The sequence below is a fragment of the Panthera leo genome, chromosome A2 (assembly GCF_018350215.1).
Source record: "Panthera leo isolate Ple1 chromosome A2, P.leo_Ple1_pat1.1, whole genome shotgun sequence".
Classification (NCBI taxonomy): Eukaryota; Metazoa; Chordata; class Mammalia; order Carnivora; family Felidae; genus Panthera; species Panthera leo.
In genome coordinates this window covers 142,965,482-142,984,554 of record NC_056680.1, presented here as the reverse complement: position 1 = coordinate 142,984,554, position 19,073 = coordinate 142,965,482, and the positions used below count along the sequence as shown (strand labels likewise).

The 19,073-nt window shown below is 43.5% G+C and overlaps 1 protein-coding gene across 2 annotated transcripts in view; it reads right to left on the bottom strand.

The window, feature by feature from the left end:
- The window catches only part of SND1 (staphylococcal nuclease and tudor domain containing 1), a 423,196-nt gene that overhangs the window by 346,437 nt on the left and 57,686 nt on the right, over positions 1-19,073 (bottom strand). For both annotated transcript variants that reach the window (XM_042923831.1, XM_042923837.1), the window contains one exon: positions 15,625-15,738. In XM_042923831.1, coding sequence (XP_042779765.1) covers positions 15,625-15,738 — 114 coding nt within the window. The remainder of the gene's footprint in view (positions 1-15,624; positions 15,739-19,073) is intronic.

The window sequence follows — 19,073 nt, the reverse complement described above, 5'->3', positions numbered from 1 at the left end:
TTGTGAGTTCCTTTAGCCGAAATCAGTTAACCAGTCTAACAGACAGCATTTCACAGCCTGTAAAGCTCTGAGCTAGCCCTAGAAAGCAGCTAAGCTGAGAAGACCTTCTGTAAGGCCTTAAAAAATGGACAAGCTTTCCTCCTCCCTCATCAGTCTTAATACAGAGTCATCATCGCCCAACACTACACCTGCACCACGCACTGCTGTGCACCTGTCACGACTCAGAAGGCACTCCAGGATTCTGCTGTGCTGTATCCTGAACGGCAGTCAGGCTCTGGCCCTCCGTATGTGCCATTACGTACCAGCCATTTGAGGGCTGCTTGCACACGCCCAAGGCAAGCACATTCTTTACCCTGCACCCTTTCCTCCGCGTACCAAGTTCAGTTAATATGATGGCACGTGAGGTGTGAACCAGATCTAACAAGGCACTTCATAAATCTTTTCATTTTTTTGTCATGAAATTCACCCAGAAACTGTGAACAGGCCCCACCTAAACTTAACATTGGCTCAAATCGTATGTAATAAACCCCAAGAAACTCCACTATTCCCCAAAGAGCCCTGCTCTCTGACGCAGATAAATGTCTTCAGACAGAACTCTCCTATCTCCTTTCGTCAGAATCCTCAGGAGATGTTCTAAGCTAAGAAGGGATATATCTGGTTTGCGGTTGGCTCTGGGACCTGGGGGGAAGAAAAGCTCACACAGGAAACAGCAGAGATGTTACCACATCTAAGTCTGGTTCTGGAAAGAAAAATTATATTCTCAGTGACCAAAATCCTGGACAGCCAGCCTTGGTAAAGCTCCACCTTCCTACTGCTAGGAACACTAATCTAGAACAGTAGCCTCAAGTGGAAGTACAATGGAAACACCTGGCAAGTGTGAAAAATGAACCCACCAGGCTCTAACCACAGGGATTCTAACACAAGTAGCTTACAAACCATACCCTAGGAAAAACTGACTTAGCCTCTACTCTAGGAGAAATGCTCTCACTTGGATTTCATGGTGACTCAAAGGGGCACACACCTTTGTATCTGAGCTAGGGCGGGGCAGGGGAAGGGAAACAAGGAGGAGAGGGCAGGGGCAGAACCCTGTACGCATTCCAAGGTTGCTATTCAATCAAAAGACATGGCATCAACAGGGATCCACTCAATCTCTGTCCTTGCTGGAATCTTGGGCAAACCCAGAAAGACAGAGCTTGTTTGTAGCAAACGAGAAGCAACAGTGTTAGCAGCCATACTGTAAGTGAACTTAACAGTTAACAATCAAATGATGTGCCCCTTGTAGAACTTCCTATCAGGGGATACCTTAGAACCACACACACAAGCATCATTTTCCTAACAGGGAAGGGGACAGAGGGAGAGAGAGATGTATCAGAGTCAAATGGCAGCCAGAAAGAGCAAGGGAGGAGTTCCTACTGCCCAGCTTCTGGACTCCAGGCACTTCAGTACCACCGCGATGCTGTAAGATATGCAAGCACGAGGATGGGAGAGTCCAAAACTGCTTCCTTAGATTTCACATCCCCAAGTCTCCTGCAGCATCAAATTCAGGGACTCTACTATGATGCGGGGCTCTGCGTCCCTGAACTAGCCATGGCAGGAGATTACAGCCGGGCAGAAAAGACATGGTCATTGTGGAGTTACGGTTAAAGGAAAAAAGGAAAATAAAACCATTGCCTTAGGTCTTTGCTCCCTATTACTCCTGCCCACCGCCAAAGATACTAATACTGAGGAGCAAGCTAGAGAGAGGGAAAAGTCTAAAGATGGCAGTGAAAGACGGAGCAAGAAAGCAGCTGGGGAAAGTATCCGAAGCTGCAATGGTCTAAAGCCTGTTTTCTCCCACAGGCACCAAGGAGGAGGACCTTACAGTCTCTCAAGAAGTGGACTTTCTACCACTAGTTACAGATAGCAAGGGTAAAACTTGACACCACAAATGACCAAGATTCTCTCCTTGACCAAATTCTACTCAGGCTCCTCTGAACTCCCTTCTCAGCTAGGGCCCTGACTTTCGGGAACTCTGTTCATCTCTGCATTGTCCAATTCTGCCAAGAATCCTGCTAAGTCAGTTTAGCCCAATTTGCCCACCCTCAATATCTGATTACTCTGGATATCTAATTGGGTTCCTCATCCTCCACCACCCCAACCCCACCCTGCTCCTTGATGACAAATTCCCACTTTTCCTTTCTGGACTCAGAACCCAAGCTCTTTCCCCACTGCCAAACCCCATTGTTGGCCCCTACACCTATCACAACGGTTATGAATTAGGTGTATCTTACTGTTCTCCAGCAAGTGTCATGAATAACATTTTAACACAAAGAAGCCAAAAGAAGGAAAACTCTGTCCTACTGCAAGCACACTGTACAGGCTCAAGCACTCATTAAAAGGCAAAGACTTGGGGCGCCTAGGAGGCTCAGTCAGTTGAGTATCTGACTTTAGCTCAGGTCGTGATCTTACGGTTCACGGGTTCGAGCCCCGCATCGGGCTCTGTGCTGACAGCTCAGAGCCTGAAGCCTGCTTCAGATTCTGTCTCCCTCTCTTTCTGCCCCTCCACTGCTCGCGCGCTGTCTCAAAAATAAACATTAAAAAAAAAATTTTTTTTAATAAAATGAAGGCAAAGACTCTAAAGCAATCAGTGAGGCAACTTCTTCAAATCAGTATCAATCAGGTATAGATTTAGGTATTTGACCAATGAAGGTATCAATTTATGTAAATTCTAGGAGAAGGATATCGGCCTAGCTTAAATTGAGCAAATGCAGTTTCCTAGAACATAAAATTATATTTAATAAGCAATTAAATGTGGTTATCCAAGAAAACTAGAGCAATCCAGTTTGGCTGCTATCAATATTTTTACTGAATTCAGGTTAAAGGTGCCACTCCAAAGCAAGTGAACCCCAAAGCAAGGCAGCTAAGGGCAACAGTGAACTTCAACAATGGTAAGCATTCACTCACAGGCTCATGCAGCATCCAAAATATAGCACAGATAAATTCCTAGCAGTGCTATTGCTGGGTCATAGGGTAGGTCTATTTTTAATTTTCTGAGGAACCTCCACACTGCTTTCCAGAGCGGCTGCACCAATTTGCATTCCCACCAACAGTGCAAGAGGGTTCCTGTTTCTCCACATCCTCTCCAGCATCTATAGTCTCCTGATTTCTTCATTTTGGCCACTCTGACTGGCGTGAGGTGATATCTGAGTGTGGTTTTGATTTGTATTTCCCTGATAAGGAGCTACGTTGAACATCTTTTCATGTGCCTGTTGGCCATCCGGATGTCTTCTTTAGAGAAGTGTCTATTCATGTTTTCTGCCCATTTCTTCACTGGGCTATTTGTTTTTCGGGTGTGGAGTTTGATGAGCTCTTTATAGATTTTGGATACTAGCCCTTTGTCCGATGTGTCATTTGCAAATATCTTTTCCCATTCCGTTGGTTGCCTTTTAGTTTTGTTGGTTGTTTCCTTTGCTGTGCAGAAGCTTTTTATCTTCATAAGGTCCCAGTAATTCACTTTTGCTTTTAATTCCCTTGCCTTTGGGGATGTGCCGAGTAAGAGATTGCTACGGCTGAGGTCAGAGAGGTCTTTTCCTGCTTTCTCCTCTAAGGTTTTACCCCAATGTTTATAGCGGCACTCTCAACAATAGCCAAATTATGGAAAGAGCCTAAATGTCCATCAACTGATGAATGGATAAAGAAACTGTGGTTTATATACACAATGGAATACTACGTGGCAATGAGAAAAAATGAAATATGGCCTTTTGTAGCAACATGGATGGAACTGGAGAGTGTGATGCTAAGTGAAATAAGCCATACAGAGAAAGACAGATACCATATGGTTTCACTCTTATGTGGATCCTGAGAAACATAACAGAAACCCATGGGGAAGGGGAAGGAAAAAAAAAAAAAAAAAAAAGAGGTTAGAGTGGGAGAGAGCCAAAGCATTAGAGACTGTTAAAAAACTGAGAACAAACTGAGGGTTGATGGGGGGTGGGAGGGAGGGCAGGGTGGGAGGGAGGACAGGGTGGGTGATGGGTATTGAGGAGGGCACCTTTTGGGATGAGCACTGGGTGTTGTATGGAAACCAATTTGACAGTAAGTTTCATATATTAAAAAATAAAAAAAAAAAAAAATAAACTGCAAAATATAGCACAGAGATTGTCAGAGTAACACTGAAGAGCAGGGGGGCACAGGGAGCAGCCACAAGCTCCTGTGTGAGGAGTGCAGCAACAGGTAATGGAGTGACCAAACTGTGTGCGCCGGAAGCGACTTCTTCATCCAAACCAAAGTTTACAAACTCTCTCTCTGTACTTGAGGAGAGACATAATGGGGGGGGGGGGGGGGGGGGGGATGGGAAGAACTATAGCGGGGGGGGGGTGGGCAGTGAGCTGGGGGTGGAGATTAACTGAAAGAAATCAGAATGAAAGCTAAAGTAGCAGAAGCACAAATCAATACTCTTACCATTCAGGTACTTCAGAAAGCTTTCCAAGTCAAAACACAAAAGTAAACAAACAAAAGAACAGGCACCGGCCTGTATTAAAACTCGGGAGAACCAAAGGTGGGGAAAATACTGTGCTTGAGGAGAAAGGAGCCGCATCAGGCCCAAGTCTGCAGGCAGCCAACTCTGAGGCGGGCACAGCAGCAAGGAGAGAGCATGTTTCCACCTGAGCACATTCGATTACATTCCAGGACAGAGATCTTCAACACCATCAGCTTCTGCCCTCAGAATTCATTTCTCGCTGGGTAATGAGGGTAAGAAATGAAAGGCTGTAGGATTTTTACACTGAATTTTCAGTTTGTCAGGTTCCATCTACCATGTCAGATACCTGGGACCAATCTGTATCTTTTAGAGAGAGATGTCTCTATCCTAACAGAGCTCCAATGATTATCCCCTACCTGCTGTATTTTATGGATACCTAATAATAACATGGATAATAACATTTCCACCGTGGAAATCAGTACAGAGATTCCTCAAAAAAATTAAAAATACAAGTGCCATATGATCCAGTAATTACACTACTGGGTATTTACCCAAAGAGAATAAAAACACTAATTCAAAAAGATACATGCACCCCTATGTTTACTGCAGCATTATTTACAATAGCCAAATAATGGGAGCAGCCCAAGTGTCCATCCAGAGATGAATGGACAGAGATGTCAGATACACACACACACACACACACACACACACACACACACACAGAAGAATATTATCCAGCCATAAGAGCATGAAATCTTGCCATTTGCAACAACATGGAGGAAGGAACTAGAGAAAATAATGTTAAGTGAAATAAGTAAGAGAAAGACAAATACCATATGATTTCACTGGAATTTAAGAAACAAAGGAAAAAAGAAAAAGAACAACAACAACAACAACACGAATGACTCTTATTACAGAGAACAAAGTGGTGGTTGCCAAATGGGAGGTGGGTGCGAGGATGGGAGAAAGAGAGAACGGGGCTTAAGGCTATACTTACCCTGATGAGCACTGAGCAATGTACAAAACTGTTGAATCATTACATTGTACACCTGGAACTATGTTAATTCTACTTGAAGAAAAAACAACAACAACATGGAGCCCAAACGCTGGTACAAACTGAAAGCAGCTTAATGATTTTTCAATTGGGAAGCGGACATTTTTCTGAACTCTGCTATTACTGAGTATAAGCACCTCCAGAATAATTATAACTTGGTATGCAAACAGGAGTGTCTAGACTGAAAGAGCCATTCACTCCTCCAAGAGAAGAGGACTGGAAGGGGGTGGGGGTAGGCGGTGAAGCCAAAAAGCTTTAACAGTGAGGCGGCCGCACCACAATGCAATCTGCGAAAGCGAGACAGAGCCCGGCCCAAATGACAGGGAGGAACCCTGGATGTTTTCCTGAGGAAAACACTGAGCTGTTAGTTTAATACACACTCAAAGAATAGCAAAGGACTGGGATAACTTCTTTCTCCTCTATAAGAAATAAATAAAAGAAGCTGCTTTGAGTGATGTCAAGTCTCCCTCTTCTTTTTTTTACATTTTATTTATTTTTGAGAGAGAGAGAGAGAGAGAGAGAGAGAGAGAGATACAGAGCACAAGTGGGAGAAGGGCAGAGAGAGAGGGAGACACAGAATCCGAAATAGGCTCCAGGCTCTGAGCTGTCAGCACAGAGCCCGACGCACAAACCGCAAGATCAAGACCTGAGCCGAAGTCAGACGCTTAACCGAATGAGCCACCCAGGGACCCCAAGTCTCCCTCTTCTTAAAGAACAAACTGGTTTGATACTCCTGGCTGTCCCAGTGGCCAAAACCAGAAAACGGAGCCACCTGCCAGTTCCCCCATGCGGAATACAGTGCGCTTACGCACAGCAGCTGAGCTAAGAGGTAAAAAGGAAAAAGGGTCTGAGAAGAACAGGGTGGACAGTACAGACTGCATCCCACCCATAGGGACCAGCCTCCAGCCAGAGCCCGAGGGAGCAGGCAGGCTGCAAAGGGAGCCCAGGGCATGCAACACATCAGCAGCCCTTCCACAGAGATCCACCTACAGCTTTCTGCAAGGCAGTGTTTCTAAAACAAGCCCCTCCAGCTGGATAAGCAGATGCTAAAGGCAGCTCCATATGAATAAGAATGTGGCTTTCTCCTAATTCCAGGCCACCTTACAAAAGATAACTGCACAGAAAATCAAACAATCCTATCAGCCTCCCTAGTAAGGATGAGAAAAATGTCCTACCAATGGTAGAGCTACAGACTCCGAAAATCAAGTGTTGGTGTATTCTGCCCATACCCCATTCCCAAATTATGAACAAGGAGTGAAAAGACAGCCAGTGAGAATGAAATAAGCCATTATGCAACAAACATGTAAGTATCAACTATGTGCCAGGAAGTGAGCTAGCAACAGATATGAAGAAATGAGGAATCTACCTGATGCAGAAAAACCAAACTGGAAAAACCTAGTAGGGAAGGGCGGGGAGGGAGTGGGGAAGAGAAAAAGCATTTTACAAAGCAGAAACTAGAAATTACAGGCAGCCACTGTGTGGGTTATCCAGAATCAGCAGGACAGCAGAAGGAACCAAATTTTGGGACCAGCGTCTGAACACAAAAACGCAGCAGATGCCACATAAAGAGGAGATTTCCACTCAGCCTCACAAAGGACCCAATGCAGTGAAACACGGATAAGGGAGAGCATTATCAACTGGCCTCTCTCTCTCTAGAGACCCTCCTGTGGGACAGCAATGTGCCAGGGTGGCCACCACACAACAATGAACCAGGCAAAGGCATCTGCAGCCAAAACCAGACTAGATGGTGAAATGAAGGCCTCTGAAATGTGAACAACCCAGAAAGTGACCGGAGCTTTTCAAAGAAGGGCTGAAATAAAAAGTGACATCAAAAATATGCCTAAGCAATAGACCTGTCATTTACTAGGAAAAAAAGCAAGCATCTGTGTCCTTCAGCTTCCCCTTCTAGTTTCAGTTCTGAAAAGCCTTTTCCAAAGCAGTGACATGAAATGAGGCTTCTTCCTCCATAATCTATCATCTGGTCTGAAATCCACCTTGTGACCACAACATACACCAAATGGTCAAGATTAGAAATTCCGTTTCTAAAATTATCAACACTTCCCTAATAAAAATAACTTCCTAGATCCATAGCACCTATAAGACATGAGGATCTGAAATGTTTGGTTTTTGAACTAACTCAAATTTTCCAAGTAAAAAGCTAATTAGCCCACCAAGGAATGAAACCTACAGCCCTGGCCTGCAGAAGTCGAAAGCACTGATGACTGCACTAAACTTGCCTTGAATATAAATGTTATGCGGGGGGGAAAAAAAAAAAAAGTAATTTATCTAAACACAGTGTAGGTAGCTCTGCAATCAGTATCTCATAAATAAAAAGAGAAAGATGAAGGGAAAGCTCTCTAATTGATTTTAAAATTAGTTCCAAGCAAAGAAATAATCTGACAACCAACAAGGTCGACAACAGTAAAAAAATATATAGCCTTTGGGGAAAAAGTGCACCTAAAAACTCCAATGAATCAAGACACCTGGACTGCCACGAAGGAAAGATATCTGGGAAAGCCTGAATAAGGGTGGAGGTGTTAAAAGAAAGGCAATTGGGGACCAACGGCAAAATCACTTAAAATCCTGAGATTAGCCCCTCTGGTGGACTGAACCCAGTCCATACTGTGCTAATGGAATGCCAGTATGAGGAAAACCAGGGCTCAGAAAGGGGCAGGGCTAGGCAATCCAAATGCATCAACTAGGTTGAAACCTGGGAGTGGGAAAGAGGAAGTGCCTACAGAAAAGGAAGCCATGGGTAACCTGGCTATCAAAACAAACAATCCAAGGGGCACCTGGGTGGATCAGTTGGTTAAGTGTCCGACTTTAGCTCAGGTCATGACCTCACGATTCATGGGTTTGAGCCCGCATCAGGCTCCACACTGATAGCTCCTAGCCTGGAGCTTGCTTCACATTCTGTGTGTGTGTGTGTGTGTGTGTGTGTGTGTGTGTGTGTGTGTGCGCGCGCGCGCGCGCCCCTCCTTCACTTGTTGTGCACGTGCTCTCTCTCTCTCAAAAATAAACAAACATTAAAAAACAACAACAAGCAATCCAATTAGGAAGGAGAAAAAAACACTCCCTCCCAGGACCTTTCAACACCAGGACACGCTGCCTCAACTTGGAATGACTATAGGCAGCAGTCAAATGGATTGGATAACAATGATACCACTCAAAAGCAATACATGCATTAGGTCTTAAGCCTCAGCATATATTTTTGATATAAACATTGACTAAACACCTGCTGCATTCACAGCACTCTGCAAGATTCTGAAAGAGAGGGGTATGAAGCTGAGAAAACCAGTTCCACTCTGGCTCACAGTGGAGTTTAGGCTTTGTAACCAAAAGCGGGCTGGACATAAGTAACAGTACAGGATGAGACAGAGGAGGGAAAGACTGTGGGTATGGAAATCTCTGGCCTAAAGGAGCTTTCAAGAACCAGGGCAAGAAAGACAGTTACCTCAGCACAGCAGCTATGGTAAATGGTCACAGGACAGTAAATATGATGGTGCTGCCAACTCTGGAAACAACAGAGAATTACTGCAGCTCACAGGACTGAAAAGAGGCAAGAAATATGAACACCCTAGCACTCGGAAGATTTAGATAAATTGAAAATATAGAACTGTGTAATAGTGATGATTAAATGGAGAGAGAAGAAAGAGAGGAAGATGGATTGAAAAAGGTAAATGCACATGGTTCGGGGAAGGATTAAGCACCAGGCCCCACGAGACTGTTCAAATCCTACAAAAATTATTGGAAGGGGATAGGCAAAATCATGAGAAAGGGGATGCATTAACTAAAGGAAACAAAAGAAAATGTAAGTAGTAATATGGAGAAGAAGGTAAATCAAAGGGAAACAGGCAATTGCTGTCTTTTCCCAGTTATAATTCACATTTTGAGGAACCCTGCTATCTACCCAGATAGCAAATGTCTTGACCTCAAGAAGAGTCAGGCTTGTCCCCAGTGCCCTCCCCAGCAGAGGAACAGGAATTAATCTTTTAAAAATGACAGAGTACGTACATCCTGAATCTTAAATAGATGAGCTAAGACCCACCCACAGTCTCCGAATGGTAATTTTTTTCAATCCTCTCACAAAGAAGGTTTCAAGTGTTCTTCTCAAAAACGCCCAGATCAAACAAATCGGAAACTGGTACAGAATGCCTCTGCCAGAGCTCTGACATATTCTACGTCTTTTGATCACATTGCTGCAGTCCCCAAGTCTCTCCATTGGAAACCGGTGAAATGCTATATCCATTTCAAAGAGCTTTTGCTTTTCTCCAAGGTCCTTAATGCCAAGCTGGAGTCCCGCTCTAATTTGCTATTTGCCTTATGCTCCCAGTCCCATGCGCGAGATCACAGTCAGTGGGTTTATTGGTTTGCCCTGGCTTCACTTAGGGACTGCGGCCCCACAGCTCCCTGTTGGTGTGCATCTCAGTGGCAGCATCGTCTGCTTTAGGGTCCAGAGGGACCAGTCATCTTGCTTTCAAAAATCTCAACTGAAGGGAATAGGTTGAGAACCGCTTTTAATCGTGTCTAAATGGCAAAGCACCCTGGGGCCCTGTACAACAAATGGAGTTATTAGCACCCGAAACTGCCCTGCCTCTGAGAAAACGCCCTTAGGAATCCCAGGGCATCACTAATGGGCCTACCTGCAGCTTGTCAACCATGCCTACAGAAGAGACCCCGTGGGGTCGGGCCTGGGAAACAAACACCCCCAAAAAAGGCGGCAAGGACACTGGGAGATTAGGCAGATTACAGCTTTAACAAAACTGATCCTCTGGTGCCCACGACTAAATATTTAGAGGCCTGCTGTGAAAGAACATTTATGTGGTAAATTCCACAGGGAGGAGGCTGAAAGATAAGGTGATAGAATCAAATACAAACTGGAAGCATAGGTTTGTGAGGTCAGGGGAAAGGCTCCACCTTCAGGTTTCCACACTTCCCAGAGGCCCAAGCTGAAGGGTGTGTGTGTGTGTGTGTGTGTGTGTGTGTGTACACGCATGTGTGAAAGAGGGAGAGAGAGACTCTATAGACAGGAGTTTGAGGAAAAAAAAGCCTTGCAACTGAAAGCAAACTTTCTACACTTAACACCTGGGCGTTGGGTAAATCATGTACCTTTTTCGAGGTAAATTCCAGCTCTATATCTTTGTCCACCACAACAGCACTACGCAGGCCAAACCAACTTTAAGGGGGAAAAAGTCAGCCCCTTCATCAGATGCCAGAGGGGTATCTTTTGTCATTAACACTCCAAGTGTGACACAAAGCCATGGCAGCCCTGGGCACCAGGAGCATTATGTTTTCCAATGCCGGATCAAAGTCAAATGCTCTCTAGAAGTCCTGGGATTACACAGTGTGTTGTCTCCTCTAAGGCAGTAGCTCAGAAAAGCCACAGTCTTCCTCCAACACTTAGCACTTGTCTCTCTGCGGCAAACAACTGCATAAAACAAACTCCAGTGTACCTTTAGAGAAACCCTGATACGTGTTTAGGTACTCAGGAACACCACACATCGGTGTCCAAAATGGCCCTCAGCCTGAAGGAGTTAAGATCGCAAAGAGTTGACACTGGATTCACCCTAAATAATCCAGAAGCATCAATGCCACAGAAATAGAATCAACAGCATCAGGCATCTATCTAACTGTAATCTTTGAGGAAAATATTACACATCCTTGCTTTTAACTCTCCTGACAAACTTTCCAGCAAAAAGTTCAGTTTTAACCAAACTCTGGGAGCAATGGCTACCCATGAATTCCTGGATATTACTGGAAAGCAGCTGCCTAGGATGAAAACAGGTCCTTTGATCATGCTGTTTTGTCCAGAGCCCTTCCTCTGGCTGCATCACAAAGTTACCCAAAAAAGGGGAGTGGAGTATACGGCTAGCCTTGGGCAAAACCTCCTTGCCTTCATGTATAATTTAAGAGAAATGAACTTGTCTCTGTGTTCAAAAAAGGAAAATCCAATTTGCCCTACTATCCCCACAATGTATAGATGTCTTGGAAGATCTATATTAAGTCGATGACAGGTTTTTAGAGTTGTTAGGGTTTGGGGAAGATAACCATTAAAAGAATATTCCCTTCCTAACTTGAAGGGCAAGCCCCATTGGGTCATCATCTGGGAGCTTGTAGGGAGGCCTAGCCCGCAGCAGGAGACACTGCCCGCCATCTGCCTGCCCTTGAGGAAGGTCATGCTAACACTTTCGCTTCCCTGTTCACCTACTCCTCCAGTTCCTTAACCTGCACCTTCTCCCACTCTGCTCTAATACCATACAACAGGCTCCAAAACCATAAACTGTAAGATTATCTTTTTCTCCATTTCAAAGTCAATCATCTTCAGAAAGTTTCCCCCAGATGAGGCAGAAGGCAATCTAAGTGTCTCATCTGAGGCCCTCCGCAGTCCATCCGTCGTCTCCGGACAATCCTCAAGCGTGCTGCATTTCTGCAACTACAAGACCATTTCAATTCCCCAAACATACCAACATTTTCACTGGAGATTCTAATCAGCCCTGTTCTAACTAGGACAGCCATATATTCTTGTGCACAAGGGCACTGGCCAAGGAGACAGAGGCTGAATGGGAGCTGAAATTCAACCGCCATTCTGCTCGCCAAGCCATGTGCCCCGACAAGGGTGCCCTGGAAGAAGGGGGCTCCCCTCTCTAATTTGCACAAGGGCACCATATGGGTTAACAGAGGTCCCGGCCCCAACATCTATGCCTTGAGTATTTGACTGGACTCCCCTTGTAGCTACAAGAACAGATGGTATACAGTAAAGAATATTAAAAACCAAAGACTCCAAGCAGATGCCTGCTCTCCCAGTCATTACATACATGAAGTTATGGATTCACTGGGATCCCCGGGTGATTTATATTCCGAGACCCACGTTGTAAATCTCTGATAACTTTAAAGTAAGCACAGATCTGGGGAATTCTTTTAGTAGAAAGGAAAGAACTCTGAATCCTCCTGTATAGAAATTGCTAGAACAACATCCACAAGTTCCTAGTCAGCACTCCATTTGCCCCCAGGGCCGTGGTCAACTGGGGCTTAGCAAAAGAAACACCACAACTCCTTCCTACAGATGAGTTTTCATCTAGCATGATCTTCCCTTATAAATGCAAATTACTTTCATGTTTTGTAAATGCAAGCCACCAACGCAAGAGTACTCAAATCCAAACATGCCATTGCCTAGTTTAAAATTCTTCACACAAAAATCTAAAAGTATGGCACACGTTTTCAGCATGTGGCCCCTGCCTAACTCCCAAACCCATTTCTTACTACTCCCTAGCATTAACTACCCTCTATTCCAGTCATACAAAATACCCCATAGTCTCTGAGTATCCCGAGATGCTGACAGGACAAGTGTGATCTGGCCCTGCCTACACTTTGTACCACAGGCATCGTACCCCTCATGCACTATCCACAGTGCCTATTATTCCCTCTTCCCAAACTCACCCAACTCTTGTCATTACTGCCATTTCTGTCAGGAACTATCTTCTCCCCACATTTTACCTAGCTCAGTCCTAGTCACCCTTGAGGCTTTATACTTTACACATCACTTCCTCCAGGAAGCCTTCCCAGATTGTACATTCTTATAAATTCTAAACTTTTCTTTCATAGCATTTCACATAAATGGAATTACTTGTGTATCTCCCCTACTAGGTTTTAAATTAAAGTTCCATGAGGGTGATTCCATGAAAGTTTTTTCCCTGCTGCATTCCCATAGCATCTGCTGCAAAGCAGATACCTGGTAAATACTTATCAACGGCATTCATTTGAATTTCTCAATCTATGCTGTCCATTCTAAGAAGCCACTACCAACAGGTGGCTACTGAGCTCTAGAAATACACTAAAACAAACTGAAATGTGTTCCGAGTATAAAACTATACCCCAGATTTCAAAGACTTACTAAATATCAAATTAAGTAAAATCTCTCATTAACTTTTTCCATTCATTAAGTGTTGAAATAATACTGTTTTGGATATATCAGGTAAAATAAAATGCATTAAAATTGATGGTTTTAATATAGCTACCAGATAATTTTAAATAACAAATATAGTTCATTTGTGTGGCTTGCATTATAGATCTAGGGAGCAGTCGGTGTTTGTCTAGAGCGCCCTTTCTTCCATCCACTAACTTCTCATCCGTGAACACTCAACAGAGGAACCTTAGTTGCTCCTGGGGAGACTCCCGAGTGCCCACTGTAGCTGGGTTCTTCACGGCACCCTGCGCCAATGTACTCAGAGTGCATTATGTTAACTTATGTCTTACGTGACTGCCTCATTAAAATCTTTGAAAGGAATTTAATGAAGAAATAAGAAAAATCATTCTTCACTTCATCTAAGCCGTATATTGTAGACTCTTATAGCTAAGCCTTACTTCAAACTTCCTTAAAATGGTGTAAGATCTCTGGAGTGAACAGAAGTTAAAAATAAAATTAAACACAAAGTGAGAAATAACCTTCCTTGGTAAAGAACAAGGAATTCTATAAACAGGACTCTGCCTAAACTAGGGAATATATTCCAACAACTTCCCATTATCCAGTAGGCTAAGGGAAAAATCCATCCATTACCCCCTGAAGAGTTCCAAAGGCTCCTGGAAAAGCTAAAAATTCTCAGTAGTAGTTCCTACTCCTGAACACCTGCTATTACCTTACCTGAGCTATAACATCCCCACCCTCCTAAAACCTGCTTGAAATTCAGCTACACAGTCTACATTAACATAATGCTTTGGCCAATGAGGCAGGCACAAAAATTAACGTTCAAGAATTTCAAAGTTGTGGTTGCCGTGGGAACCTTAATTCCAACTGCATGGCACAGATGCGAATCGTGGAGTACTCCCAATACTGATAAAACTGGAGATGTCTATTTACTCTGTGCAATGAGGCACAGCTACAGTTACTGAGAGAACCTTATTTTGGCATTTCTAGACTTTCATGCATTTAAATTCTCAACCTTACCACAATACCATTTGCCGCATTAAATTGCCTCCTCTGTGGGGGGACTAAAAGAGAGAACGAACTGATTGGCCAGACATTCAAAGAACCCCTCCTGTATGTGTTTCTTACGCACAATCAGATTCAAAAGACAATCACGATATTTTTATTTTACTCTTATGGGCTGTCTGTAAACTCTCATGCAAATGAAAACAGGGCATGAATTTAAACTTGTAAATGCACCAAGACATGTATACGTGCAAAACATCAGAAAAGCAAATTTCTCCTCTTTAGAACTACAAAAGGGATAAATTAAAGCACAGAGCACTAACGTAAACCATGCTGTGTTTAATTTCCGAAAACTGTCCAAACACCTGCCTGTGGCACCAGCTCTCACAATGGACCCAGTTCTATAACCAGTTACACACTGTAGTTTCACGAGAAGGCAAAAATAAAAGTTGGAAAGTGGTCTGTAAAAACAAGATATCACCAAACAAGTAATTCAACAAAAACTTCAGTCTGTATCTCCAACTTCTCACCACTCGTAACAATGGAAAGAAAATGAGCAGAAAATTTACAGCAAAACTGCCTGCAGACTACCAACTCAATAGTTTTCTTCCTAAGTATTTCTCAAAACTGATATACCCCAATAATACACATTGGTTAGGGAAGCACCTTTGCTGCCAAAAGATCCAACAAATAGCACAAAACAGTATAACTAATAATTTCAGTTACCACTTGCAACAGACGAAGCAGGTGACCCCAGAGAATACATACGCCAAGATTCATTTCTTCCTCGAACAAAAACATACAGAACTTTCAAATCAAAATGACCAGTAGAAACAGGCCTTACATTCATGCACATGAGATATAGACCTTCTCCTCTCCTTATTCTCAGAGAAGAAAATCTTGTTAACAAAACTTACTGCCGCCTCATGTATCCTGGCCCTAACCCCTCTCAAGCCCCTTAGAGCAGAATGCCAGCAATGCCCACCCAAAACAAAGCAGATCAGTGAATGTGGTTCAGAAGAAACTGACATCTGCCCAGCCAGGCTGCAGATACTAGGAAATAATACTTTGGAGAATTAAAATATCGTCTGTGAGCATTCTCACACATATGTACCATATTTAAGTATTCTCCAGCTCCTTCCTTTTGATTTTTGAAAAGAGGCTCCACTCCTTCCCCATTCTCACCTGTGTATTCTCCCCTTCCAGCCTCGGTGGTCGAATGCTGGACAGGTGGATGGTCTTGTAGTCACCAGAGTTCAGCTTCACAACAATGGCATCTGCATTCAGCACCTGCATCACCTGTGGGCAAGAGGCAAAAATGCTCAGACCTGCTCAGATGGCCCACCTCATAGCACACATGCTAAGGAGAAAGACCCACCACAGTCATAAGGAGAAAAGTCAGATCAATAGCCATTTGGGGCATTTCAAAATCATCCTTCACGGTACAACAATGTTGGAGAGAACAATGCTATAATTATCAGTCCCCAAAGACCTTATTATGATTTCCCTATGAGGCAAAATCTGTATCGTTCACAAAGATGTGAAGTTAACTGACCAAGACATGTAGTTAACTACAAAGCTTACAAACTGGAAATCTCGTCTCTACATGTTATTCATGATTTTCCTTGAAACAGATTCTAAAATCAAAATTCCTTACTCAGTGTGAATCTAGGAGACGAAGCAAGGGCTGGATAGAAGATATCAGCACTAGGTAAGAACCAAAACAGGATGCCCCAAAAGAGAGCAGAAAAATCAAAGGCAAGTGAAGGGCAAAAAGAATTGTCATCACAGCATGGTAAAGGAGAGGCTCAGCTGTTAATCTCGGGGCAGAAACATTAAATTGCTAATATATTACTTCAACTACTCTAAAAGCCAACTTTTCAGAGCACTACTATGGGCAACTTTGTTTTAGACTCCAGTATCAGAAACACTGGAGCCCACTCTCAGCTAAAAAAGATTAACTTCCACTCTTGGGTAACTTCCAAAGATATCTATTCAAAGTGCAAAAGCACAAATATTCCTCTGAGGAGATTATTAGAACATTCCACCAAGGTGTACAGAATAAAATCGCACTGAAACTGGCCTAGGATCACATCAGGGTTACAACTAGAACCCGTAATTCAGCTAGTGGTCTACAATTCACCTGATTATATTCAGAGCCTGTTGTTACAAGGCTATTCAGGGGTTTTTTGGGGGGTTTTATTTTGTTTGTTTGGTTTTTTTTAAACCAGTAATACTTTTTTACAAGGTAGCTATTGACTACATATCACTGTCACCATCCACTTTGTCTGCAGAATCAAAACCAACTCTTCCAGGCTTCAATCAGGCCCCATCAGGAGCCAACAGGCAGCTGAACAAACTACAAGGTCAGCTGCCACAGTGAGGGCAGACTCGCAAAATTTCCCTCCTCTTTCAAGCAAGAAACAAAAGGAGCTAGACTCGCCTTTGCTATGGTGGATATCACACTGATAAGTATCCTAAAAGAGCCCTCACTATTCTCTAGAAGGCTTCATATCTTTTAAAACAGAATACACCCATTTACTTGCAGACTCCTGCCCCCCACCCCCAAAAAATGGCTGTTCCAAAGAACCAACCAACCACATACCAGAAAGAAAAGACTGATTTAACGAACAATCTGAACCAAGTGAGAAATTATACATGACAGGAAATAGCAGGAAAAAAAGCACCATCAGACAGAATGAATGAAAAAAGAAAGATGACAGTTGGAATCAAGCTGTAGTCCATGGAAGGCTGACTATGACTGGCAGATGGGAAGGCATCCCCAGGTTCTACCATAAGTAATGAGCAGCAAGTGCAGGGAAAAACAGGCCAGTGATCAGAAGAGTAATGAAAGGTCTGAGAACCAACAGTGTAGATTAGGAGAGAGGGTATTTTTAATTTTCAAGTACGTAAGATTAACTTGCAAACCTCAATGTAGGTTGGTTAGTTAGTTAGTTAGTAGGTTAGTTAGACTAGAAAAGCTAGTCTAAAATTGCCACAGCCATTCTGCTTTAACCTTTTTGATAGATCTGAGAATCGCAAAGGCTAAACACTAAAACCCAGACAGCCAGAACCCAAAACTCACCTGGCCAGAAAAAATTAGTCAAGTCCCCAGGCAATCAAAAGCATGAGCTGTGGTGGGTGACATGAGGACCACAAGGTCAGGGCTGGTTACCTGCATATGGGTGGTACCAACGTCTATAGGACCCTCCAAATCAAAGAGCCCCTTACACCAGCCCAATCATGTAGGACTTAGAAAACAGCCCAGAAGGTACAACCAAAAATACAGATTCACTAACAGAAAGAAAAAACACACCTTCCCGTTGCCATCTAGACATTAATGCCAAGCAAAAATGCCCATCACGATGGAATCTTCCTCCCACTCCCTAAAGGCACCAGTAGCAGCTTGGACAACTGCACAAAAGAGACAGACCACAGCTAATGATTTCTCTATTCTTCAAAATCCCACATTTGGGTAAAAGGAGAAGTATCATAAAATGGATGATAAAACATTCATGGGCCAAAGAATCCAAGATACATGCTATTCTGCTATCCTACCTTCAAACCAAAGAGAAGAAAAATTCCATAAAGCCACACCAAGCAAAGTAGCTAGTATAGCAAATCAACACTGCTCCTCCCTCAAAAGTACAGGACCACCATCTCCAATGCACACACCTCACAGTATTTGCTAAATCTCAATGATGGACAGAGTTACACATTCCTCTCCCACCAAAACTCTTATTAAATTATCAAGTGCCAAAAACATAGGGAAATTCCCATAATCAAGATGTGAGAAATATCTAGACATTCCCCACCCCCTAGTTGTGCTCAGAGAGGAATAAAACCAGGGAAAGCATCGTAGTGCTCACATCTTCACCCCGATTATAGAACGTGAAGATCTAAGCGTACCCCTGTGATAAGTTACTGGCATTCGTCACCCCTTATAATGTGTTAGCAGCAGCGGCAGCAAATGGATTCTTAGAGCTGTAAATTTCAGGCCTCGGCAACAGCCTCTCTGCTCGGCATCTCCCTGATTAGAAACCTCCTCTTCAGGAACTGCACGCTCTGATGCTGGCAACTGAACGAGGCCCGGCTTTTGGATGAAGAGGTGTGTGGTGAGTGCATGTGTGTGTGTGCCCATGTGTGTATAAGTGAGGCTTACGACTTTTTATTCCTCTTTAAATTGTGTCATTACTGTCCAGAGAACAAGCAGCTCCTGAGCAGAGACACGGAAGAAGCAATAAAATAGTGGTTATAGTCACGTACTGTGCAATAAGTAAAATGCAGAGTGGATTACTGTTCAAAGCCTACTCATCAGCACTGTTGCAGACCGCATTTATAACCGTGATATTTCTTACGGTGCTTTTCACCTGGATAAGTCCATGTATGTCTACATCGCTCACTCTCTCCACAAGCCAATAGATCCTTAATCAGCCCACCCCTATACACACCTACCATACCACACACTCCAGGAGATAACCTAAGGGACAGGTGCAGAAGTCTGCACAAAGTCACTAGCTGGACTCGAAACACTAGACCTAAACCCAATGTCTCCATTTCTTGAAGTTCCAGCTGTAAAAGGAAAAAATGAGTGGCTTAATGATGATGAGTGTAGGCTAAGGGCTGCCACAAGT